Genomic DNA, 24,914 nt, shown 5'->3' on the forward strand with positions numbered 1-24,914 from the left:
CAATACACGAGGAATTTTTTTACATAATGCGACATTTTTATACCATCAGACTATTGGAAAGTATTTCTTTCTTAAGTTTCATTCTCTGATGCCTAGATAAAAATAGACTGAGGAACTGTAAAAAGACACTGACCATATTTCCCTGAAAGCCGGGCACTCGAGCATTGGAACTAACTCTTCTTTTTTCTCTCCTCTGCTGTCAAGAAGTAAATAGAAACGAACAGCTGAGCAGTTTGGATGTACGTTTGCTGATGACTCACCAAGCATTCACAGCCAGGGGGCCAGTTGCTCTTCTGCTATAGAAAGAAAATCTATTTTGGCCAGGCGCGGTGGCTCACGCCTGTAATCCCAGCACTTTGGGAGGCTGAGGCAGGTGGATCCCGAGGTCAGGAGTTCAAGACCAGCCTGGCCAAGATGATGAAACCCCCGTCTCTACTAAAAACACAAAAATTAGCCAGTCATGGTGGCAGGCGCCTGTAATCCCAGCTACTCCGGAGGCTGAGGCAGCAGAATCGCTTGAACCCGGGGACGGAGCTTGCAGTGAGCTGAGATTGTGCCACTGAGCGACAGACTCTGTCTCAAAAAAAAGAGACTCTGTCTCAAAAAAAAAAAAAAAGAAAGAAAGAAACAAAGAGGGCCGGGCGCGGTGGCTCACGCCTGTAATCCCAGCACTTTGGGAGGCCGAGGCGGGTGGATCACAAGGTCAGGAGATCGAGACCACGGTGAAACCCCGTCTCTACTAAAAATACAAAAAGTTAGCCGGGCGTGGTTGTGGGCGCCTGTAGTCCCAGCTACTCGGGAGGCTGAGGCAGGAGAATGGCGTGAACCCGGGAGGCGGAGCTTGCAGTGAGCCGAGATCGCGCCACTGCACTCCAGCCTGGGCGACAGAGCGAGACTCCGTCTCAAAAAAAAAAAAAAAAAAAAAAAAAAAGAAAGAAACAAAGAAAGAAAACCTATTTTAAGCAAAACTGTAACCTCATGGATGCCCCAGATGTACCAGAGCCCTGAAGACAAAACCCATTTTCACATAGGGCTCCTGCCACAGCCCCTGCCACTGCCCCACCCACTGCCGCCATGCCTCACCCCCTTACCACCTGCCCTGCCCACTGCCCCCGTGCCCTGCCCCCTTACCACCCTTCCCACCCACTGCCCGGGTCCCTCTCCCCTTACCACCCACCCAACCAGTGCCCCCATGTCTTCCCCCTGCTGCATCCCCCACTCTCACTCCACCCACTGCCCTGGTTTTCCACCCCGTCTCCTGCCCCCATGCCGGGTCCCTGCTCCACCCACCCCTCCCACTGACCCCCATGCCCCGCCTCCTGTACCACCCCTGACCCCACCCACTGCCCCATGCCCCGCCCCCTGTACCATGCCCCACCCCACTGCCTCCCCTTTCCACCCACTGCCCCCATGACCCACCCCTGCCCCCGTGTTCCACCCCTGTCCCCTGCCCGCCCACTGTGCCCGGCCCCTGCTCCACCTGCCCTACCCAGGGCTTCACTCGCCCCACCCACTGCCCCCATGCCTGCCCTCTGCTCCACCATTCCACCTCTGCCCTCCTGCCATGCTCTCCCCATCCCTCTCTGCACACCCCACCTGCACCTGCTCATCCCCACCCTCAGCAGCCGGAGCTGTAGCTGCTGGACGGGTAGGGGAGGTCTGGGTGGGCCCGGGTGAGCCCATCGGAAGTGTGAGGGACCGAGGAGACCCCTCAGGTGTGTGTTCACAGACCCCAGGGTGATGAGGCTCCCACAGCCCAGGTGGGCGTGTCCTGCGTGGCCAGAGGAGCTAGGGGTGGGGGCCGGGGAAGACAGGGCCTCACACAAGGCTGGGCACAGCTCCTCTTGGCCTGTACCTGGGGAGGGCAGCGCTGGTCCCTGGGCAGGCTGCGGCTCGGGCCTGCCCAGCTCTACGTGGCTGCTGCCTGTCCTGGACCCCAGGCGTCCACACCTCATGCTAGGTGTTCTGCAGCCTCCAAGGCTCAGACCCTGGGTGTACACACCCCACGCCAGTGGACACTGGAGTATGCAGCCTCCAAGGCTTGTGTCCTTGTGTTCTTGCCCCACCTCCTGCCAGGTTTCTGCCCCGATGGTTCACACCAGGCGGACCCGAGTAGAGAAGATGGGACGGGTCTGGGCTCACATGGGTGCTCTATCGTTTCTGTTCCGGAAAGTTCGAGCAGACCCTCCCACCCCCCGTTCCCGCCTGGCTCTACAGTTCAGAGCCGCCAGGGTTCCCACTCAGGCTCTGGGGAGCTTGAAAACCCCTCAGTTGTCAGGGAGAGGGATGCAGGCTAAACATACAGGCTTCAATTGGAGCGGGTGCTCCAGCTGTTGGTGGCCAAAGGCAACCCGTTCTGAGCTACGTGGCAGCTCCTAAGCTGGTCACGGCCCCCACAGCGGCCTGCACGGGCAGCCTCCCCCAGCACCAGTGCCTGCTGTGGGGAGAATCTTGGGTTTTGAGTGGGTAAAGCAGGACCGGCTTCAAGGAGGGCAGGGGGAGCATTGCTCCCTGGTCTCAGCCCAGGCCCCTGCCTGAGGAGGTCAGCAGCTGCGGCTGAGGGGGAGGCGGGGCTGCCAGAAGGAGCAGGGCACTGGAGGAGGGGAGGACAGGAAGGAGGTGGATGAACGGGGACCCTTCAACAGGCGCCACCTTTCAAAGCCAGAGCAGGCACAGCCATTCCCCAGGGTACGGGGGGACCCATCTGCTCTTCCTAGCACCACGGCAGCTTCACTTAGAATGGAGGTGATGCCGCAGGCCCCTGCAGAGGCTGCACCAGCTGTGGGCAGCCCTGAGACGGCCAGACCCCACACAGGCTGACAGGAGCCACGTGGAGGACAGAAAGGCTCCGGCAGGCTCAGCTACGCCCCCTAGTTAGGGCCAACCCCCTCCTGGGAACACTTGTTTCTGTCCGTTCATGTCTTTAATCCACATCCCACCTGGCGAGTGTTGTGAGCTTCATTTTGCGTACTTGGAGGTGAGAGGGAGTGAGAACTTTGGCTGAGGTGGAATCCTGACTCCACCGCCTCCCAGCCAGGTTGCCAAGTTGTTTGGGCAGCAGTGCCCCCTCTGGGCCTCAGTTTCCCCGTGTCTCCAGTGGGAACGGCCCCTTGCACATGTGAGGTGTTTAGAGCTGCCGGCACAGGAGCTACCCAGTTATATCAGTTGACATTGGCTGTTGGGTGGAGCCTCAGTTCTGTGCCCGTTACCCGCCAACACCCCGGGTGTGCGCATTACCCAAGTCCAACAGAGTTTTGTTTAATTTTTGATGATTGCAGCACAGTAGCCAAACTCATCCTACTCATCAGCATATCCTGGGCATCTCAGGGAGCCACAAGATGAAAATGTGCCACCAGCTCCTCCACTGCCCTGGGCCATCCTGGCCACAGTAGACACCATGTTTTTTTTTTTTGAGTCAGATTCTCACTCTGTCACCCAGTTTGGAGGGCAGCGGTGCGATCTCAGCTGACTACAACCTCCGCCTCCTGGGTTCAAGTGATTCTCCTGCTTCAGCCTCCCGAGTAGCTGGGATTACAGGCCCACGCCACCGCACCCAGCTGATTTTTGTATTTTTAGTAGAGACGGGGTTTCACCATGTTAGCCAGGCTGGTTTCCAACTCCTGACCTCAGGTGATCCACCTGCCTCGGCCTCCCAAAGTGCTGGGATTACAGGCACGAGCCACTGCGCCCGGCTGGGAGACACTTTCTGAGTGCACTGTGCACCAGGCTCTGTGGTAATGTCAGGGGATCCTCGGGGTGTCGCTTCGCCAGCTGGAAACCTCTGTGGCTGGTCGCACCTTTGCCCACGTTTTTACTCAGGACCACTGGGCTCGTTCTGTGCACTTGGCCTGGCAGGCTGTGCTCAGCTCATGGCACTGGTATGAATCTCAGATCTGCCAGGCATGGAGTGGCGAGGGGTATGTGAGCGAGAAATCATGAGGTCTGGCCACTGCACAGCCAGGCACCCTGGCCATGGTGGAGCAGGCCATTTCTGGTGCCACTGGGGGTACCCTGCGAGGCTGCAGCTGGACCAGGCACCACCGTGCCTGGCCGAGAAAGTGTTTTCAAGAGTGACTTTTGGCCAGGCATGGTGGCTCATGCCTGTAATCCCAGCACTTTGGGAGGCCAAGGCAGGCAAATTACCTGAGGTCAGGAGTTCAAGACCAGCCTGGCCAACATGGCGAAACTTCATCTCTACCAAAAATACAAAAATGAGCCGGGTATAGTGGTGTGCGCCTGTAATCCCAGCTACTCTGGAGGCTGAGGCAGGAGAATCGCTTGAACTTGGGAGGCAGAGGTTGCAGTGAGCTGACATAGCACCACTGCCCTCCAGCCTGGGCGACAGGGTGTGAGACTCCATCACAAAAAAAAAAAAAAAAAAAAAAAAAAAGTTCTCAACAAAAACGTAATGGTTGCATAGTTCTGATGAAAATGTTCATGTTCTTGGCATGGAGTTAAAATGTCCAAACGGGGCCGGGTGCGGTGGCTCAAGCCTGTAATCCCAGCACTTTGGGAGGCTGAGACGGGTGGATCACAAGGTCAGGAGATCGAGACCATCCTGGCTAATATGGTGAAACCCCGTCTCTACTAAAAATACAAAAAACTAGCTGGGCGTGGTGGCGGGCGCCTGTAGTCCCAGCTACTTGGGAGGCTGAGGCAGGAGAATGGCGTGAACCCGGGAGGCGGAGCTTGCAGTGAGCCGAGATCGCGCCACTGCACCCCAGCCTGGTCGACACAGCGAGACTCCGTCTCAAAAAAAAAAAAAAAAAAATGTCCAAACGGTCAAGGCCTTAGATAAAAACAGGGACATCCACAGGCCCTGGCTGAGAGGAGAAGCATACAGGGAGTGGTTCACACAATCCACGGCCTTTAGAGTACCTTTTAATTCTCTCATTCTTCTCTAAAGTGTTCCTTGGTTTATCTATTACCATTTGTAGATTTTCATTTGTTCTTTTTTTTTTTTTTTTGAGATGGAGTTTTGTTCTTGTCACCCAGTCTGGGGAGCAATGGCACCATCTCGGCTCACTGCAACCTCCGCCTCCCGGGTTCAAGCGATTCTCCTGACTCAGCCTCCCAAGTAGCTGGGATTATAGGAGCCCACCACCACGCCCGGCTAATCTTTTTTGCTTTTTAAAATTGTGAAATGCAGTATACACACAGAAAAGTGCGTGAACACACACATACATACCATTTAATAAATAATTATAAAGTGATCCACCTGCCTTGGCCTCCCAAAGTGTTGGGATTACAGGCGTGAGCCACCGCACCTGGCCTCAGGAGAGGATTTGTGTTTGCTTCTCCCAATGTCCGGGGAAGCGAGATTTCCTATTTGCTTTAGACTAAAATCTATACTTGAATTTTTTGTTTACCGTAGGTAATATTAATTAGGGTTGTAATCCATGCAAGGGCCGACTATGGGAACGGTTTCTATGAACCATCCTTTGCTGAAGGCTGAAACCTCTTCGTCTCCTGGCAGAGTTCGTCTTCAGGCCTTCTTGCAGTTAGTTCATCCTTGTGTTGAGAGCTGTGTCAGGGTTCTCCAAAGAGACGGAACCAGTAGGATGTAGACATAGATCCAGGACAGGAGACGGACGGGGGGAGCTGGCGTTTGCAATGACGGAGGCCGAGAAGTCTGTGAGCGGGAGACCCCGGGACTCGGGTAGCCGGGCTCAGCCCAGGTCGGAAGGCCTCGGAAGCGGGGAAGCCGAGGCCCTCCGCACGACCCACCCCGAATCCTGCCTTGCCAGGTGTCTGGGAATTCCTGGCCAGCCCAGCTGACGCCTGACACTGGCCGCAACAGCAGGGCTACCGTTAGCTGTCAGCCTCGGGGCCCAGGTCTAGCGCAGGTGTCTCCACTGCACCTGCACCCCGAGCGCGCCCGCCACTCCCTGTTCTCGGGTTCAGCAAACGCCTGGGGAAAAGCAGAGTCTTAACATTCTCGGCTCCCGGTACCCACACCTTGGGCTGACGTCCCTTGCTATTGGGTCAGCTCTTTGGAAAATATTATTTTAACTATTTCCATCAGCATTTCCACTTGTTTTGTGCAGGAGGGTTGAACCCAAACCGTCGGGGTCGGGGTTGGCTGGACAGGCTGAGCGGACCCCCAGGTCGGCCAGGCCCCGCCCCCTGACGTCATCTCACCCCCACCCAATCCCCCGCGCCTACCTGCCTCCCGGCCCCTCCCCTTTCCCCCCTCAATCCCAGCGCTCAACTCTGCGGCCACGCCCCGCCCCTTCCCGCCACCCAATCCCTGTGCTCGTCTCTGCGGCCAGGCCCCGCCCCTCTCGCTTTTCACCCAATCCTAGCGCTCATTTCTGCGGCCGGGCCCCGCCCCCACCCGTCCCCGCCCAATCCCCGCGCGGTCTCACGTCTGCCTGCTCGGCCGCCGTCTCCCGCGTCTCTGTCAGGCCCGGGGCGGGTCCGCGGCCGCGGCGGGAACATGGAGGAGCTGCTGAGGCGCGAGCTGGGCTGCGGCTCCGTCAGGGCCACGGGCCACACGGGGGGCGGGTGCATCAGCCAGGGCCGGAGCTACGACACGGACCGAGGACGAGTGTTCGTGAAAGTGAACCCCAAGGCGGAGGTCAGGCCGCGGGTCGGGCGGGCCGGGGGACCGGTCTCCGTCCCGGGGAGGGTCGCGGGCCTCGGCGCGGGGCGCGGCCTGGGCTTCTCCCGCCGGAGGCCGGGGCTGGCTCTCGCGGACCTGCCGCCGCCGCCCCTTGGGGAGAACCCTTTGCGCGGGGCGAGCGGTGAACGGTGAACGGGGACGGCGGAAGCGTCCGGGGCGTCCGGACGAGTTTGCACCTGCGGGGAACTGTCCGGAGCAGGAACCGCGGCCGCCCCACGCCACCTGTTCTCCGTGAACTTTCGGGGGCGCCTCGGGCAATGGGGCGGGTCTGGCCGCTGCAGTCTTGCTCCCGGGGTTCGTGCCCTGCGGTGCTGGTTAAGTGGGGTCGTTCTAGCCGGTGAAGCTGGTTAAGTCCTCAGCTTACGTGGCTCTGGAGGTGCCTGTCCCCCGTGAGCCTCGGCCAGTGCGTTGTGAAACGGGGCGAAGGTGCTGCCCCCAGGCCAGCTGCTGCTCCTCACCACGCCCTGGCAGGCTCTGTCCTTCTGTTAGATTCGTTCTCTGGCCGGGCGCCGTGGCTTACGCCTGGAATCCCAGCACTTTGGGAGACCGAGGTGGGTGGATCACGAGGTCAGGAGTTCGAGACCAGCCTGGCCGACATGGTGAAACCCCGTCTGTACTAAAAGTACAAAAATTAGCCTGGCGTGGTAGCGGGCACCTGTAATCTCAGCTACTCGGGAGGCTGAGGCAGGAGAATCGCTTGAACCCAGGAGGCAAAGGTTGCAGTGAGCCGAGATTGCACCACTGCACTCCAGCCTGGGCAACAGAGCGAGACTCCGTCTCAAAACAAAAATCATTCTCCTAGTTATTTACGTTTAATTCCCAGGACTGAATCCCACTTTCCATGATGTGGGATCATCTTATTCTGGAACACGGATGTTCTCTCAAGACTCCCCTTGAAACCTTTGTTCTAGAGAGATCAGCTACGGGTCATCCTGTACGTGGCTTTTTTTTTTTTTTTTTTTTTGAGACAGAGTCTTGCCCTGTTGCCCAGGCTGGAGTACAATGGTGCAGTCTCTCAACCTCACCTCCCTGGTTCAAGTGATTTTCCTGCCTCAGCCTCCTGAGTATCTGGGACTACAGGTGTGCACCTAGCTAATTTTTGTATTTTTAGTAGAGACGGGGTTTCACCATGTTGACCAGGCTGGTCTTGAACTTCTGACCTCAGGTGATCCACCCGCCTCGGCCTCCCAAAGTGTTGGGATTACAGGCTTGAGCCACTGCGCCCAGCCCAGGCCTGGCTAATTTTTACATTTTTTTTAGACACAGGGTCTCACTATGTTGCCCAGGCTGATCCCAAATTCTTGGCCTCAAGCAACTCGTCTGCCTTGGCCTCCCAAAGTGCTGGGATTACAGGTGTGGAGCCACCTCACCCAACCCACAGTCCATTCTAAACACTTTATAAATATTATCACTCCTTAAGAGAGAGAAGGTTACTGAGAAAGAAGATAAGCACTGTGTAAGCAGAATTTTCAAAACATTGTCTTTCTAAAATAAAGGGAGAATTGGATCCTAGCTGTACTTTTACTAGAGTAACTACTTGAGGAGAAAATAAGGGGTAATTCTGAAAGCAAAATGCAGAGAGAGGGGAAGGAGGGTCTGTGAACCAGCTAGAGGCCAAGGCTCCGCCACAGAAATATCCACCTGGATGTAGCCCTAAGTTTCTTACTAAAGCCGAGAACACTGATCTCCAGAGTAGACCCAAGGTACAGTTAAGCATCCTCTGGGGTGCAGTAGTACAAAAGATTAACATAAGGGAGGAGGATGGGAGAAAACCAATTACACAAGGATGCGAGGGACAGACAAGAATAATCAAGAGGAGGTCAGGCACAGTGGCTCACGGTGGCCTGTAATTCCAGCACTTTGGGAGGCCGAGGTGAGCAGATCACCTGAGATCAGGAGTTCAAGACCAGCCTGGGCAACATGGTGAACCACTATCTCTACTAAAAATACAAAAATTAGCTGGGTGTGATGGCATATGCCTATAATCCCAGCTACTCGCGAGGTTGAGGTATGAGAATTGCTTTAACCCGGGAGGTAGAGGTTGCAGTGAGCTGAGATTGTGCCATTGCACTCCAGCCTGGGTAACAGAGTGAGACTCTGTCTCAAAACAAAACAAAAAAGGGCTGGGCACGGTGGCTCACACCTGTAATCCCAGAACTTTGGGAGGCCGAGGAGGGCAGATCACCTGAGGTTGGGAGTTCAACAACAGTCTGGCCAACATGGTGAAACCCCGTCTCTACTAAGAATACAAATTTAGGCCGGGCGTGGTGGCGCACCCCTGTAATCCCAGCTACTTGGGAAGGTGAAGGCAGGAGAATCGCTTGAACCTGGGAGGCGGAGGTTGCAGTGAGCCGAGATTGTGCCATTGTACTCCAGCCTGGGCAACAAGAGTGAAACTCCGTCTCAAAAAACAAACAAAAAAACAAAACCACCACAACAAAAATACAAAAATTAGCCAGGCATGGTGGCGCGCACCTATAATCCCAGCTACTCCGGAGGCTGAGGCGGGAGAATCACTTGAACGCGGGAGGTGGAGGTTGCAGTGAGCCGAGATTGCGCCATTGCACTCCAGCCTGCTGTGTGACAGAACGAGACTCCATCTCAAAAAAAAAGAGTGTTCCAAGCAGCGGTGACATGGCAGCCATGGTGGGGCACCGAGGCTGAGGAGGTGGGGACTCTGAAGAACTGAAAGAAGGCTGAGACAGCTGGAAGTCAGGAGCATGAGAAGAGTGTGTGTGTCTGTGTGTATGTTGTGTGTCCGTCTGTGTGTACATTGTGTGTCTGTGTGTGTGTAAGAGTGGAGCCCCAGGTGAGGATAGGAGAGTGGGCAGGGCAGTGGTGTGTGTAGCAGGAGGAAAGGAAAGGCCGCTGGCTCTGACCTCTTCTGCAGGGATCACTGCTGTGTGGTGAGCAGGGGGACCGAAGGGAGGAGTCACTGTGGTCCTGGGGATTCGGATGGAAACGGCATCTCAAGATGAGGTGGCTTCCAGTGCTAGGTAGGAGGTGGCATAGAACTTGGTGGTCTATGCAGGTGAAAAGTGACCCCAGGTCACTGGCATAGGCAGTCAGGGTGCCGCCTGCAGCTGAGAGGCTGTGTGAGTCTGTGTCCTGTGGGTGGAACAGGACTGCAGTTGAGGTGTTGTCTGAGGACACCGACAGGTAACCCACGTTCGAAGTCCCGCTGTTGCCGGATCTTAGTGCCTTTGACTTTCCTCTCCCCAGAGAACCTCCCGATTCAACCATAGCACACAAATATAGTCCAACACTGGCAAGCTGAAGTCCTCGTCTTCCAGTCCAGCCTCTGAACCTGTAGCCTACCCTGTTGGCAAGTGCCTTGGAAAACACTGTCCATGTATATGGAATCCTGTCAGGGTGGTCTTGGTTTGAAGTTGTAATGCCAGAGGAAAACGTATCTACAGAACCTTCCCGGAAGTAACCTTGCCTCCCCCCGTTTCCACTTCCTCTCGTATTTTTCTGACAGGCCAGAAGAATGTTTGAAGGTGAGATGGCAAGTTTAACTGCCATCCTGAAAACAAACACAGTGAGAGTGCCCAAGCCCATCAAGGTTCTGGATGCCCCAGGCGGTGGGAGCGTGCTGGTGATGGAGCATGTGGACATGAGGCATCTGAGCAGGTGCGTCTCCACAGCACCCCTCGGCTGGCTTTATTACCTGAGCAGGTGCATCTCCATACCAGCCCCAGGCTAGCTTTGTTATCTGAGCAGGTAGGTGTGTCTTCACACCAGCCCCAGGCCGGCTTTGTTACCTGAGCAGGTGCGTCTCCACACCAGCCCCAGGCCGGCTTTGTTACCTGAGCAGGTGTGCCTTCACACCAGCCCCAGCTGACTTTCTTTTCCACCGAGTGGTTTCTCTGATGACTGAAGCTTGTACTGGGGGCATCATTTTAAGGAGTGTGATGCATAGAGCCCGTGATTCCACATATCATGAGTTCTGCAGAATGAACGGCAGGCACTCTCTGCAACCAGGGGCGGAAGCAAGAGGGATCTCCCAGAGTGAGATACTGACCAAAGGCCTTGCTGCAGGCCGGGCACGGTGGCTCACGCCTGGAATCCCAACACTTCGGGAGGCTGAGGCGGGTGAATCACTTGAGGTCAGGAGTTTGAGACCAGCCTGGCCAACATGGTGAAACCCCATCTCTACCAAAAGTACAAAAATTAGCTGGGCATGGTGGCAGGCGCCTCTAATTCCAGCTACTCAGGAGGCTGAGGCAGGAGAATCACTTGAACCCAGGAGGCAGAGGTTGCAGTGAGCTGAGATCGCACCACTGCACTCTAGCCTGGGCAATAGAGCGAGACTCAGTCTCAAAAAAGAGAGGAAAAAAAAAACCCCATTGCAAACTCGGATGAGGCTGGGAAAGATTGTCAAATAATCAACACCTTTATCCCCCTCTTGCTTCACCAGAACCGACTTTCGGTCCTCAAAATGTCCGACCTACTAGCTGGACACGGTGGCTCACACCTGTAATCCCAGCACTTTGGGAGGCCAAGGTGGGCGGATGACTTGAGGTCAGAGTTTGAGACCAGCCTGGCCAACACAGTGAAACCCTGCCTCTACTAAAAATACAAAAAATTAGCCAGGCGTGGTGGCAGGCGCCTGTAATCCCAGCTACTCAGGAGGCTGAGGCAGGAGAATCGCTTGAACCTGGGAGGTGGAGCTTGCAGTCAGCCGAGATCACGCCACTGTGCTCCAGCCTGGGCAACAGAGTGAGACTCCGTCTCGAAAAGAAAAACCCTCTCTGTGTGTCCTGAGACTGAGCAGTGGGTGTATTGCCTTTTTCTGTGTATCGTCTGTTTAGTTGCTGCCTTTTGATTTGACAGTCATGCTGCAAAGCTTGGAGCCCAGCTGGCCGATTTACACCTTGAGAACAAGAAGCGTGGAGAGACGCTCCTGAAAGAGGCGGGCACAGTGGGTATGGCACTGCGCGGGCCGTGGGTGCTTCTGCCTAGAGGAGGACGTTCAGCCAGGGTGGGCTCAGGTGGGGCCGTGCAGCAGCCATGGGAGGGTCGGACGTGGGCTGATGCCAGAGCAAGGGAATGTCAGCCTTGAGCCGCATCTCACAGTGCACTGAACACGGGGAATGTGATGCGTCTGTTGTGTCCTAAATGCATTTGAAAGACAAAACGTTTGCTGGACGCGAGATGCGCCTAGTGTTACAGTTGCTTTTACCTCTCGTTCCCGGGAAGAGTGTAAGCAGAGGCTCTCTGGCTTTCTATAAAAAGCCAGAGCTTGGACCACAGGGTCTGTTCCTGTAAAACAGTCATACTTGAGGCTCAGAATTACAGCCATCGTGTCTGACCTTTCTAGAGCATAACGCGCTGTCAGGATTGAGGGAATTTTCTGGTATTGTAATCTGCTGACATTTGGAATCTGTGCACAGCCCACGTGGTAAATGTGGGCAGATTAGCTGACGATCAGAACAGATCACCAAGGGTCTGCTGTACGAGATGTGCTGTTAGACAGTCTGTTCTGTGAGGGTCCATAACGGGTCCCCCCAGGCTGCCTGTGTGGCGAGGATCCACTGAGAGGCCCCCCAGGTTGCCTGTCCTGCCCCTTCCTCCAGTCTTACGGAGTGTAGTCCATTGGGATTTTTCTTGAGTTAGGGAGACTGCAGAGGAGTGAGCTTATTTCTTTTCTTTTTCTTTCTTTTTTTTTCTTTTTTTTTTATGAGATGGAGTTTCGCTCTTTTCCCCAGGCTGGAGTGCAGTGGCACAATCTCGGCTCACCGCAACCTCTGCCTCCTGGGTTCAAGCGATTTTCCTCCCTCAGCCTCTCAAGTAGCTGGGATTACAGGCGCCTGTCACCACGTCCAGCTAATTTTTGTGTTTTTAGTAGAGATGGAATTTCACCATGTTGGCCAGGCTGGTCTCGAACTCCTGACCTCAGGTGATCCGACCACCTCAGCCTCCCAAAGTGCTGGGATTACAGGCACAAGCCACTGCGCCCTGCATGAGATTATTTCAAAGCACAGTAGTTTATTTGACATACATGGCACCAGGTTTGCCACTGAGAGCCATCCTTTCTGATCGATTGGGGGCAGATTCTTTTTCCTCTTTATTTTTTATTTTTTATTTATTTATTTTTTTTGAAACAGAGTTTTGCTCTTGTTCTCCAGACTGGAGTGCATTAGCGTGACCTCGGGTCACCGCAACCTCCGCCTCCTGGGTTCAAGCGATTCTCCTGCCTTAGCCTCCCTAGTGGCTGGGATTATAGGCTCCTGCCACCACGCCTGGCTAATTTTTCTATTTTCAGTAGAGACGGGGTTTCACCATGTTGGGCAGGCCGGTCTCAAACTGCTGACCTCTGGTGATCCGCCCACCTCGGCCTCCCAAAGTGTCTTTTTCCTCTTTAAGAACATCCTACTCTTTTTCTCCTGTCACAGTGTGGTCCTCCCCCACACCCCTGCGTGTCCTGTTGGGATGCGAGACAGGTCCCCTGAGAGGTGCCCGCAGGCTCCCTGTCCTGTGCGTGTCCTCTGGTGCTGCTGCTTGGGAGCAGCTGGTGTCTTTGATGCTGACGTCTGCTGGAGCAGGCTCTGTTCGGGGTGTTCAGTGAGCTGGTGGAGACCCAGGCCCTGTTTGTCTCTGGCAGGGGCATAAGCTGGTAGGTGCTCACTGAGGTTGTGTCTGAAGGTGACTCAGTTTAGAGAGTGGGCGCTGGGATCCCTTGGAACTAATTTTCTTTCTTTTTTTTCTTTTGCTTGCAAGGGAGAGGAGGTGGGCAGGAGGAACGGCCCTTTGTGGACCAGTTTGGGTTTGACGTGGTGACGTGCTGTGGATACCTCCCCCAGGTGAGTGCACAGCGTTCGCCTCTATTTCACAATCAGGTCAGCAGTTCGGACACAAGGGTCGGGGGAACACACCCCCTTCCTTTTTTTGTGAGCTTTAGTAAAAGTATTTGCACCGTTTTTTCTTTGCTGGTGTTTGAGAGGTTGACGTGAGATTGACCCACCTAGTATGCTAGGTAAGCATGAAGAAACGGAGGAGGAGCAGCAAGTTAGGAGCTGGATTTCCAGGTGGGTAAAAATGAGGGAATTTAACAAATGTTTTGTTTTAGGTATACTAAACTCTCAAAGAGGGTGCAATGACAAGGGTTTGTTAGCTTTTGGTTGTATGATTTGATGGTTGCTTCCCTCCACGTTTCAGCCCGGGGAGTGCTGCCCGATGCCCAGCACGTGTGGCGTGGACAGGGCTCCCGTCCTATCCTCGGGAGGAGGATACAGATGAACCTAGAAAACTTCCGGGGTTTCCTGGTGGGCACGGGGGCAGTAGAAAGACTTTGAAATGGGGAAGGTTGTCCAGAAACCTGCTCAGGGGCGGGGAGTGGTGCTCTCTGGTCCTGCCTGCTCTGGGGGATTTTTAGCCAGCTCTGCCCCCTTCCTTTCGTGGCTGTACTCACACTATGTGTGTGCACGTGTGTGTGTGCATATGTGTATGCGTGCATGTCTGTGTGCGCATGCATGTATGTGCATATGTGCACACGTGTGTGCATATGTGTATGTGTGCACACGTGTGTGCGCATGACTGCGTGATGCATGATGTTGGCATCCTGTGCTACTCCAGTCTTGTGTGTCTGTCTCCCTTCCCTCCTGGGTGGTGAGCACCTATGTCCTGGATGTCCTCTCTCAGGGTCCTTCTTAACGGGGCTCCATGTGACTTTTCCCATCACCACTGTATGGGGAGGGGCTGTCTGGACAGATGTCAGAAGTGACCCATGGGTTCGGGGCAGGTCAGCCAGCTCTGGCCTCGGTACTCCAGTGTGAGTGGAAATTAGGAGGAAATGTTAGCCAGTTGCTTTAGCAGAAAAAAAAACAAATTTTTTTTTTTAATATAAAAAAGCCCTGGTGGCTCTTGCCTGTAATTCCAGCACTTTGGGAGGCTGAGGTGGGAGGATTGCTTGAGCCCAGGAGTTCCAGACCAGCCTGGCCAACATGGCGAAACCCCCTCTCTAGTAAAAATACCAAAAAATTAGCCGGGTGTGGTGGTGCGTGCCTGTAGTTCTAGCCACTTGGAAGGCTGAGGTGGGAGGATTTTGCTTAAGCCTGGAAGTTCAGGCTGCAGTGAGCCGAGATTGTGCCACTGCACTCCAGCTTAGGTAATGGAGTAAGACCTTGTCTCACAAAAATGAAGAAAGAGAGAAAATGTTCTGGGCCGGGCACGGTGGCTTATGCCTGTAATCCCAGCACTGGGAGGCTAAGGCGGGCAGATCACCTGAAGTCAGGAGTTTGAGACCAGCTTGACCAACATGGCAAACCCCGTCTCTCCTAAAAATACAAAAAAATTAGCCAGGCGTGGTGGCTCACGCCTGTAATCCCAGCTACTCAGGAGGCTGAGGCAGGAGAATTGCTTGAACCTGGGAGACGGAGATTGCGGTGAGCTAAAATCACACCACTGCACTCCAGCCTGGGTGACAGGAGTGAAACTTCATCTCAAAAAAGAAAAAGAAAAACATAAAAAGTAAAAAGTAGTACAGTGAGATATCTTTTGTTACATATTGAACCTGTAAAGACCAAAAAGTGTGCTGCATGTGTGCCAGCCAGAGCACGAGGGAGCAGGCACCGTGGCACCCTGTGACGCGAGTGTGACTTGGGGCAACAATCTTTATGGAGAGGAACTTGGTGACGCCTATCAAAAAAATTTTAAATTTAGTTTTAATTTTAATTTTAAAAGATAGAGTCTCACTCTGTTGCCCAGGCTGGAGTGCAGTGGTACGATCATAGCTCACTGCAGCCTCAAACTTTCTGGGCTTAAGCCATCCTCTGCTCCAACCTCCCATGTCGCTGGGATTACAGGCATGCACCACCACACTTGGCTAATTTTTAATTTTTTTGTAGAGACAGGGGTCTCACTATGTTGCCCAGGCTGGTCTCAAACTCCTGACCTCAAGTGATCCTCCCACCTCAGCCATGCAAAGTGCTGGGATTACAGATATTGGCCACCACTCCCGTCCCCCTTTCAAATTTTTTTTTTTTTTTGAGACGGAGTCTCACTCTGTCGCCCAGGCTGGAGTGCAGTGGCCGGATCTCAGCTCACTGCAAGCTCCGCCCCCCGGGTTTACGCCATTCTCCTGCCTCAGCCTCCCGAGTAGCTGGGACTACAGGCGCCCGCCACCGCGCCCAGCTAGTTTTTTGTATTTTTTAGTAGAGACGGGATTTCTCCGTGTTAACCAGGATGGTCTTGATCTCCTGACCTCGTGATCCGCCCGTCTCGGCCTCCCAAAGTGCTGGAATTACAGGCTTGAGCCACCGCGCCCGGCCTCAAATTTTTAAAAAAAATTTATTAATTTATTTTTTGAAATGGAGTCTCTCCGTCACCTAGGCTAGAGTGTGGTGGTGCAATCTTGGCTCGCTGCAACCTCCAGCTTCCAGGTTCAATCAGTTCTTCTGCCTCAGCCTCCTGTGTAGCTGGGATTACAGGTGCCCGCCACCACATCCAGCTAATTTTTGTATTTTTATTTTTATTTATTTTTATTTTTATTTATTTATTTATTTATTTTTTTTTTTTTTTTTGAGACGGAGTCTCGCTCTGTCGCCCAGGCTGGAGTGCAGTGGCCGGATCTCAGCTCACTGCAAGCTCCGCCTCCCGGGTTCACGCCATTCTCCTGCCTCAGCCTCCCGAGTAGCTGGGACTACAGGCGCCCGCCACCTCGCCCGGCTAGTTTTTTTTGTATTTTGTAGTAGAGACGGGGTTTCACCGTGTTAGCCAGGATGGTCTCGATCTGACCTCGTGATCCGCCCGTCTCGGCCTCCCAAAGTGCTGGGATTACAGGCTTGAGCCACCGCGCCCGGCCAATTTTTGTATTTTTAGTACAGAGGAGGTTTCACCATGTTGGCCAGGCTGGTCTCCAACTCCTGACCTCAAGCGATCTGCCCGCCTTGGCCTCCCAAAGCGCTGGGATTACAGGCATGAGCCACTTCACCTGGCCCCTCTTTCAAAATTTTAAATGGACTTATGCTCTGACCCAGTAATTATCCTTCAGGGTTTATTCTACAGGCATATTGACACGTATGCAAAATGGCACAGACACAAGGCTATTTGCTGCACCACTCTTGGTACTATGATAAGGAAAATCCAGAGGACCGCTGGGTGAAGTTCTGGTGCATCATCTGATGAACTGTTGTCAGCTGCTACAAAACAACATAAAGAAAGCAGGACCTATCCTGGCTAACATGGTGAAACCCCGTCTCTACTAAAAATACAAAAAAACTAGCCGGGCGTGGTGGCGGGCGCCTGTAGTCTCAGCTACTTGGGAGGCTGAGGCGGGAGAATGGCGTGAACCCGGGAGGCGGAGCTTGCAGTGAGCCGAGATCACGCCACTGCACTCCAGCTTGGGAGACACAGCGAGACTCTGTCTCAAAAAAAAAAAAAAAAAAAAAGCAGGAGTAGGGCCGGGTGCGGTGGCCCACGCCCGTAATCCCAGCACTTTGGGAGGCTGAGGCGAGTGGATCACCTGAGGTCAGGAGTTTGAGACCAGCCTGACCAACATGGCGAAACCCTGTCTCTACTAAAAATACAAAAAAATTAGCCGGGCGTGGTGGCAGGCGCCTGTAATCCCAGCTACTTGGGAGGCTGAGGCAGGAGAATCGCTTGAACCCAGGAGGCAGAGGTTGCAGTGAGCCGAGATCGCGCCCCTGCACTCCAGCCTGGGTGATGAGAGCGAAACTCCATCTCAAAAAAAAGAAAGAAAGAAAATGTTCTAGAAGCCTCTTCATTCTTGGAAGGCTACAGAGCGGATCCTGAAGCATCTCCATGCTGCCCACTGCTCCTGGGATAGGATCTGAGGTCTCAGCATGTCCATGAGACTCCAGTTCCCCCCGGGATGTGGTTCCCCCCTCAGCCTCCTGTGACTGCCACCCCTTCCATGTGCCGCCCCTGCAGCCCTCTCCGCTTTCAGATCCTTGTGGGTAGCTGAGCTCTCCCTCACTTCTGGCATTTTCCAGTGAACTCTGCTTTTGCCTTTGCTGTTACTGTGCAGGTGAATGACTGGCAGGAGGACTGGGTTGTGTTCTATGCCCGGCAGCGCATTCAGCCCCAGATGGACATGGTGGAGAAGGAGTCTGGGGACAGGGAGGCCCTCCAGCTTTGGTCTGCTCTGCAGGTGAGCGGGGCCTCACTGCACGCCCAGCACCTGCCACACGCCCCTCTTGCGTGAGCTCGGGGAGGTGCCAGGGCAGGTGAGGCCACCTCTGAGTCTGGTTCTGGATGGGAAGCGGGTGCCTGGCGGTGTCCTATCCGCTGCTGCCTGGGCTGGGGGCAGGCACCTGGAGCGGTGCTTAGGGAAACATGGGCACTCCTCGTGCATGCTTTGATCAATTTGCTGAGGCTCCATTTTCCTCCCTGCAGTTAAAGATCCCTGACCTGTTCCGTGACCTGCAGATCATCCCAGCCTTACTCCACGGGGATCTCTGGGGCGGAAACGTAGCAGAGGATTCCTCTGGGCCGGTCATTTTTGACCCAGCTTCTTTCTATGGCCACTCGGAATATGAGCTGGCAATAGCTGGCATGTTTGGGGGCTTTAGCAGCTCCTTTTACTCCGCCTACCACGGCAAAATCCCCAAGGCCCCAGGATTCGAGAAGCGCCTTCAGTTGTATCAGCTCTTTCACTACCTGAACCACTGGAATCATTTTGGATCGGGGTACAGAGGGTCCTCCCTGAACATCATGAGGAATCTGGTCAAGTGAGTGGGCCTTGCTCTGGAAGGGGCCTCAGAGGTTTCTCCACAGTCCTCTTCAGGGCACATTCTTGTTTCTTCACGTGGCCGGAGTAGCTTTAGACTAGCGCAGCAGCTTATTTCCAAGCCTTGCAAAGTATATAACACCTGAGAGGAAAGGTTTTGTCATCCCAGCGTTGACCACTTTGTGGGGGTTTGTAGGTGGAGGGAGCCGCGCTGGAGGCAGGGTGTGAACAGAGGGCTGTGTGGAGTGTGGGTGACTCTGAGCCCCACTGCCGCTGCAAGGTGGAGAAACTAAGTGATCTCCCGTGGGGCGGGAGAGGGTGTCTGGTGCGCAGGGAGGTGGCCGGTGCTCCTGGGCACTGCTGCTCGTAGGGCACCTTCCCGCCACTCCTCCCTGCTCTCCTGTACCGGAGTGTCTCTGAGCTGCTCGTAGGGCACCTTCCCGCCGCTCTTCCCTGCTCTCCTGTACCCAAGTGTCTCTGAGCTGCGTGTCTCTGAGCTGCTCGTAGGGCACCTTCCCACTGCTCTTCCCTGCTCTCCTGTACCGGAGTGTCTCTGAGCTGTCTACGTGGATGCTTCTTGGTTGGCCAGACTTGGGCGTAGATGTGAAACCATCTTACTAAAAGCATCTTAAAATGACCAATTCCAAAATCAAGCATATTCCCGCTTCTTCCTGCATGATCCCTGGGCTCTGCCACAGGCTGAGCAAGTCTGTAAACGGATTCTGGGAGAGACCAAGCCGCTGGCCGTAGGGTGTCCGTGGGTAAATCCAGGAGTCTTCATTGCTTCTGTTATGACCCCATCTCTGCCATTTTCTAAAGCTTGCTGAGTTGTCATTCCTTTGCAACATTAAAATACGTGCTGAACTAATATTTTTCCTTCCTTCAGTATTGTAGTAATGAGAAATATTTCATGAATGGCATTGATGCTAATAAATCCTTTGCACAAAAATTTGAATAAACTTTCAGTGGTTTCAATGATGTACAAGATTGTATATTTCCCTCATTTATTGTAATTCAATATTTAGTTGTTTGCTGAAAAACTTTTGTAATAATATTTTGTGACAATAAACAGGCACAACTAGTGATTTTGTTGTTTTTAGAGACAGGGTCTTGTTCTGTTGCCCAGGCTGCAGTGCAGTGGTATGATCATAGCTCACTGCAGCCTCCAACCCTCAGGTTCTAGCAGTCCTCCCATCTCAGCCTCTCAAGTAGCTGGAACTACAGGCGTGCACACCACACCCAGCTACTTTTTGTATTTTCAGTAGAGACGAGGTTTTACCATGTTGCCCAGGCTGGTCTCGAACTCCTGAGCTCAAGCAATCCTCCCGAGTGCTGGGATTACAGGCCTAAGCCACCATGCCTGACCCAACTGCCCTGCCCTGCCCTGCCCTGCCTGTCAGAGTCTCACTCTTTCCAAGCTGGAGTAGTGCGAGGGTACGGTCTCGGCTCGCTGCAACCTCCGCCTTCCACCTTCTGGGCTCAAGCAGTTGTCATGTCTCAGCCTCCCGAGTAGCTGCAGTAGCCGGTGTGTCACCATGCTGGCTAATTTTTGTATTTTTAGTAGAGACTGGGTTTCGCCATGTTGCCCAGGCTGGTCTCGACCTCCTGAGTTCAGGCAATCAACCCGCGTCAGCCTCCCAGCTGTTTCTTTTTTTTTTTTTGAGACGGAGTCTCGCGCTGTGTCACCCAGGCTGGAGTGCAGTGGCGCGATCTCGGCTCACTGCAAGCTCTGCCTCCCAGGTTCACGCCATTCTCCTGCCTCAGCCTCCGAGTAGCTGGGACTACAGGCGCCCGCCACCACGCCCGGCTAGTTTTTTTTTTTGTATTTTTAGTAGAGACGGGGTTTCACCATGTTAGCCAGGATGGTCTCGATCTCCTGACCTCGTGATCTACCCGCCTCGGCCTCCCAAAGTGCTGGGATTACAGGCTTGAGCCACCGCGCCCGGCCTGTTTCTTTTTTTTTGAGATAGCGTCTCGCTCTGTCACCCAGGCTGGAGTATCGTGGTGCGATCTCAGTTCACTGCAGCCTCTGCCTCCTGAGTTCAAGGGATTCTCCTGCCTCAGCTTCCCAATGTAGTTGGGACTATAGGTGTGTGTTACCGCACCTGGCTAATTTTTGTATTTTTAGTAGAGACAGGATTTTGCCATCTTGGCCAGGCTAATCTTGAACTCCTGGCCTCAAAGAATCCGCCCGCCTCGGCCTCCCAAAAAGTCCTGGGATTACAGGCCTGAGCCACCATCCCTGGCCCAACTATTGTTTCTTAAAAAAACTCTTTTTAACCTTGTCTTTTTGTTAGGCTAAAAGGATAGCTCAGAGCTTCAAAGAGCAGGACTAGCCTAAGAACTGTCTGTGATACTTGGCAGAGGTGCAGCTATTCTTACCTGTGGAAGACGTTAAAGGGAGAATGAAAGTAGCTGTAGAACTGCTTTCGGGGAAGAAGCCACGTTGTGAGCTTGGCGGACACCCAGTCTGAGGGTCACCCAGGGTGCCATGAACTGGGCTGAAGGGGATGGATGGATGACTTCTCTTGTTAGCTTGTTTTTGTTCTAAGTCAGGGCCCCTCAGCAGAACGTAGAACAAATGAGCTCCTTTAGAATGCTGGTTTCTGTGTGGAGTGAGGAAGGACCATGAGTCTGGTTGTCAGTTTCCAACCTGACAGGTCCTAGACTACCGTTTGCCAGGACTGCAGGTTGTTTACTTTGACCTTGTGAAAAAGATAACTGTTCCCAAGACAAGTGACGTCCCAAAGCGGCACCATCCCCACGGCAAGTGTGCCGCTTGGCTCCCCACCGGGTGGGTCCATCCTGACAGCACTTGTGCCCCTCAACTCCCCACTGGGTGGGTCCATCCTGAGGGCACCTGTGCCGCTCAGCTCCCCACCTGGTGGGTCCGTCCCGACGGGCACGTGTGGCTCGGCTCCCCACCAGGTAGGTCCATCCCGATGGCACCTGTGCCCCTCAACTCCCCACCGGGTGGGTCCATCCTGATGGCACTTGTGCCCCTCAACTCCCCACTGGATGGGTCCATCCTGAGGGCACCTGTGCCGCTTGGCTCCCCACCGGGTGGGTCCGTCCCGACAGCGCGTGTGCTCCTCAACTCCCCACTGGGTGGGTCTGTCCCAATGGGCACGTGTGGCTCGGCTCCCCACCGGGTAGGTCCATCCCGTCAGCACCTGTGCCCCTCGACCCCCCCCCCCACCGGGTAGGTCCCACCGAGCGATGCAGTGGGTTTCCAGGAGGGTTTTGGTTTTGGCGGCTGCCAGGCCTGAGGCCGTCCACAGAGTCCACAACTGAGGCCGTCTGGGAAGCCCGGGCTCCGTCCCTCTGTGGTCAGTCACGTAGGAGCAGAACGGCCGTCGGGCCGGGAAACGGGATGGAATGTGGATCCGTTCAGCTTTAGGGAATCGGAAGAGAAGGCTGGACGTGCAGCTCACACCTGTAATCCCCGCACTATGGGAGGAGGCCGAAGCAGGAGGATCGCTTGAGCTCAGGAGCTTGAGACCAGCCTGGGCAAACAGTGAGACCTCATCTCTAAAATAAATAAACAAACAGAATCGGAAAAGAAGAGTCTCCATTTCACAGGAACCATCAGTGTCTGAAGCCCACGGCCCTGAGAGGTGAACGGCTTTCGGTTCCGGATGCTGCTGCATTTGGAGAGTGCGAGGCAGCTTCCCTGGGTTGTTGGTCGGCGGAGGGCTAAACTGGAGGGAATTCCAGGAGGCAGGGAGAGGGCAGGGAGAGGGCTGAGGTCAGGATATTGTTCGGACTTCCTTCATCGCGCCCACACCCCAGGCCTGGGTGACGCCGGCTCCGTGGCCAGGCTCAGCTCTGTCCTGTGGTCTCCCCACACCCTGCCCGTGTCTGTGTCAGGTTCCTTTCTCGGGTCCTCCTCGATTCCTCCAGCTTGAGGTCCACATCCCACCTCCACTCCGTCCACACCTCTCCCCTGGGCTAGTGGTGGGATCACAAGCACGGGTGCCCAAGACCTGACCAGCACCGCAGACCAGGCTCTGTGCTAAGACATCCAGGCAGACGGGGGAAAAGATGGGTGGTACCACTCCCAGAACAGGAAACCGGATGGAGGGCAGGTTCTTTTTTGTTTGCCACGGAGTCTCATTCTATCACCCAGGCTGGAGTGCAGTGGCACGATCTCGGCTCAGTGCGACCTCCACTCCCAGGCTCAAGCGATCCTCCTGCCTCAGCCTCCCAAGCAGCTGGGATTACAGACGTGTGCCACCACGCCCAGCTAAAATTTTTTTGTATTTTTCATAGAGATAGGGTTTCACCATGTTGACCAGGCTGGTCTCAAACTCCGGACCTTGTAATCCACCCCCGCCTCGGCCTCCCAAAGTGCTGGGATTACAGGCATGAGCCACTGCACCTGGGCGATACAGGTCGTTTCAAAAACAGTATTATTTGCACACCATACAATTTATACTACTAATCCTGTAAGAAACTTGGGGGCACTTAACTGCCCTGCCCTTGAATCTTCAACAGCTCTTCACCCCCCACCTAGAGGACTTCCTAGCCTGATGCCCGCATATCTGTTTCTTCATTCAGGCACCTCTCCTCACTGAGAGACCTGAGCACTCGTACGGTTCTCCGTGTGACGCCTAATATCTGACTGTAGACTCATGAGTTGTAGGAAGGAAATTTTTTTTTTTTTTTTTTTTTTGAGATGGAGTCTTGCTCTGTCACCCAGGCTGGAGTGCGGTGGCCGGATCTCAGCTCACTGCAAGCTCCGCCTCCCGGGTTTACGCCGTTCTCCTGCCTCAGCCTCCCGAGTAGCTGGGACTACAGGCGCCCGCCACCGCGCCCAGCTAGTTTTTTTGTATTTTTTAGTAGAGACGGGGTTTCACCGTGTTAGCCGGGATCGTCTCTCGATCTCCTGGCCTCGTGATCCGCCTGTCTCGGCCTCCCAAAGTGCTGGGATTACAGGCTTGAGCCACCGCGCCCGGCCTAGGAAGGAAAATTACAAGGGGCTTTGAGAAGATAACAGAGAGGACTGACTCCAAACCAAAGTGTTGGAATTCCAAAAAAGAGAACCAAGAAAACAGAGGGAGAACATCATAAAGAGCTAAAGACGGTCCCAGGATTGGAGGACCCACCAGTCCTGTTCAGGGGAGGACAGGAGACTCACCCTAACACCTCCGTGGGAATTTTTCACTGGTGTCACAGAGAAGACCCTAAAGCCTGCAGAGATAGAACAGTTTCCACACAAAGAATAAGAACCAGAATGGCCATGAGCTTCTCTACATCAAAACTGGAGCTGGCAAGCCGTGGCACCTCCTCAGTTCCTAAAGAAATGTCTGATCTCCAAGCTGGAATTCGATACCAAGCCAAACCGTCAACAAGGAATAAAGAAATTTACAGACGTACGAGGGCTCACATTGGCCTATCATGAACCTTCTGTCAAGATGCAATAGCAGGGTGGGCTTCAGATGAGAAAAGAAAGCCAGGGAGTGGCACATACCCTTTCTGCAGCTACCACAGCCATTCTCCTGTCCTACCTGCTGTTCTGCGGCAGCTTTGCCACTCCTGTCATGAGGTGGCTGTTTGGCCGGGTGCCATGGCTCACAGCACTTTGGGAGGCCGAAGTGGGCGGATGACCTGAGGCCAGGAGTTTGAGACCATCCTGGCCAACATGGCAAAACCCTGTCTCTACTAAAAATACAAAAATTAGCAGGGCGTGGTGGTGGGCGCCTGTAATCTCAGCGACTCAGAAGACTGAGGTAGGAGAATTGCTTGAACCCTGGAGTTGGAGGTTGCAGTGAGTTGAGATTGCACTCCAGCCTGGGCGACAGAGACTCCATCTCAATCAATCAATCAATCAATCAATCAACCAACCAACCTCACGCAGATGTTGGTCTCATCAAAAGCTGTAGGCTTTATCTTCCCAGAGGCTGCCGACCTCTTAGAAGAGGTGTCTCTACAAAAGTGGGCACCTGCTTGTGGAACAGAGTCGCAGGGTTCCAGCTGGGCCTGGGGAGTTTCCTGCGACACATCCTGGGAATGCAGAGTCCTGGCCCCGTCCCGGAACCTTCCGGGGACTTGCTGCTGCAGGGCTTCCTCGGGAGACTCGTGGGTTGAAGTCCCTGCCCGGTCCCGGAACCTTCCGGGGACTCACTGCTGCACAGTTTTCTTGGGAGACTCGGCTTCCTCGGGAGACTCGTGGGTGGAGAAGGTGAGGCTGATGTCAGAAAGACACTCTTGACATCCCCCTGCCACCTCCCAGTGCAGGACCCTTGGCAGATTAATCTCTCTGTGCCTCGGTTTCCTCATCTGGAAGGCGGGGGTAGTGACCAGCCCTTCACAGGATGGTTGTGAGGCTTCGTTGACATTTCACTTGGGTGCTAGCACACAGCAAAAGCTCAATAAATGCCATTAGCCCCAAATCGCTCTTCCTGGGCCCTTTCTTATTTTGTAAAGTGAACTCACCATGGGCTGAATGAAAACCCAGCAGACAGTGGGGGAGGGCTTCACGGGCTCATGAGGGGGGTGGAGGCGGGTCGTGGTAGGGGCCCCCATGACCTGGTCCCCCAGCTCACTTTAGGCCGGGTGTGGTGGTTCACGCCTGTTATCCCAGCACTTTGGAAG

The 24,914-nt window shown here is 54.4% G+C and overlaps 2 protein-coding genes across 3 annotated transcripts in view; one reads left to right on the forward strand and one right to left on the reverse strand.

The window, feature by feature from the left end:
- RAB40B (RAB40B, member RAS oncogene family) overlaps nt 1-24,914 on the reverse strand; it is a 300,307-nt gene that overhangs the window by 50,284 nt on the left and 225,109 nt on the right. The window lies entirely within an intron of this gene.
- On the forward strand, nt 6,403-19,364 carry FN3KRP (fructosamine 3 kinase related protein). Of its 2 annotated transcripts, none has more exons than XM_077969502.1 (6): nt 6,403-6,580; nt 10,107-10,258; nt 11,462-11,558; nt 13,366-13,431; nt 17,616-17,738; nt 17,984-19,299. In XM_077969502.1, the coding sequence occupies exons 1-6, from the start codon at nt 6,440-6,442 to the stop codon at nt 18,320-18,322; spliced, it is 918 nt and encodes a 305-aa protein (XP_077825628.1). In that variant the 5' UTR covers nt 6,403-6,439; the 3' UTR covers nt 18,323-19,299.

This window comes from Macaca mulatta, chromosome 16, assembly GCF_049350105.2.
Source record: "Macaca mulatta isolate MMU2019108-1 chromosome 16, T2T-MMU8v2.0, whole genome shotgun sequence".
Lineage (NCBI taxonomy): Eukaryota > Metazoa > Chordata > Mammalia > Primates > Cercopithecidae > Macaca > Macaca mulatta.

What these genes read in the sequence shown, in the direction of transcription:
- FN3KRP (XM_077969502.1), top strand. Translation starts at nt 6,440, where the DNA reads ATGGAGGAGCTGCTGAGGCGCGAGCTGGGCTGCGGCTCCGTCAGGGCC. An exon ending in GACATGAGGCATCTGAGCAG is followed by an intron (nt 10,259 to 11,461) that starts GTGCGTCTCCAC and finishes TTGATTTGACAG; the next exon opens with TCATGCTGCAAAGCTTGGAG. An exon ending in AGGCGGGCACAGTGGGTATG is followed by an intron (nt 11,559 to 13,365) that starts GCACTGCGCGGG and finishes GGAGGTGGGCAG; the next exon opens with GAGGAACGGCCCTTTGTGGA.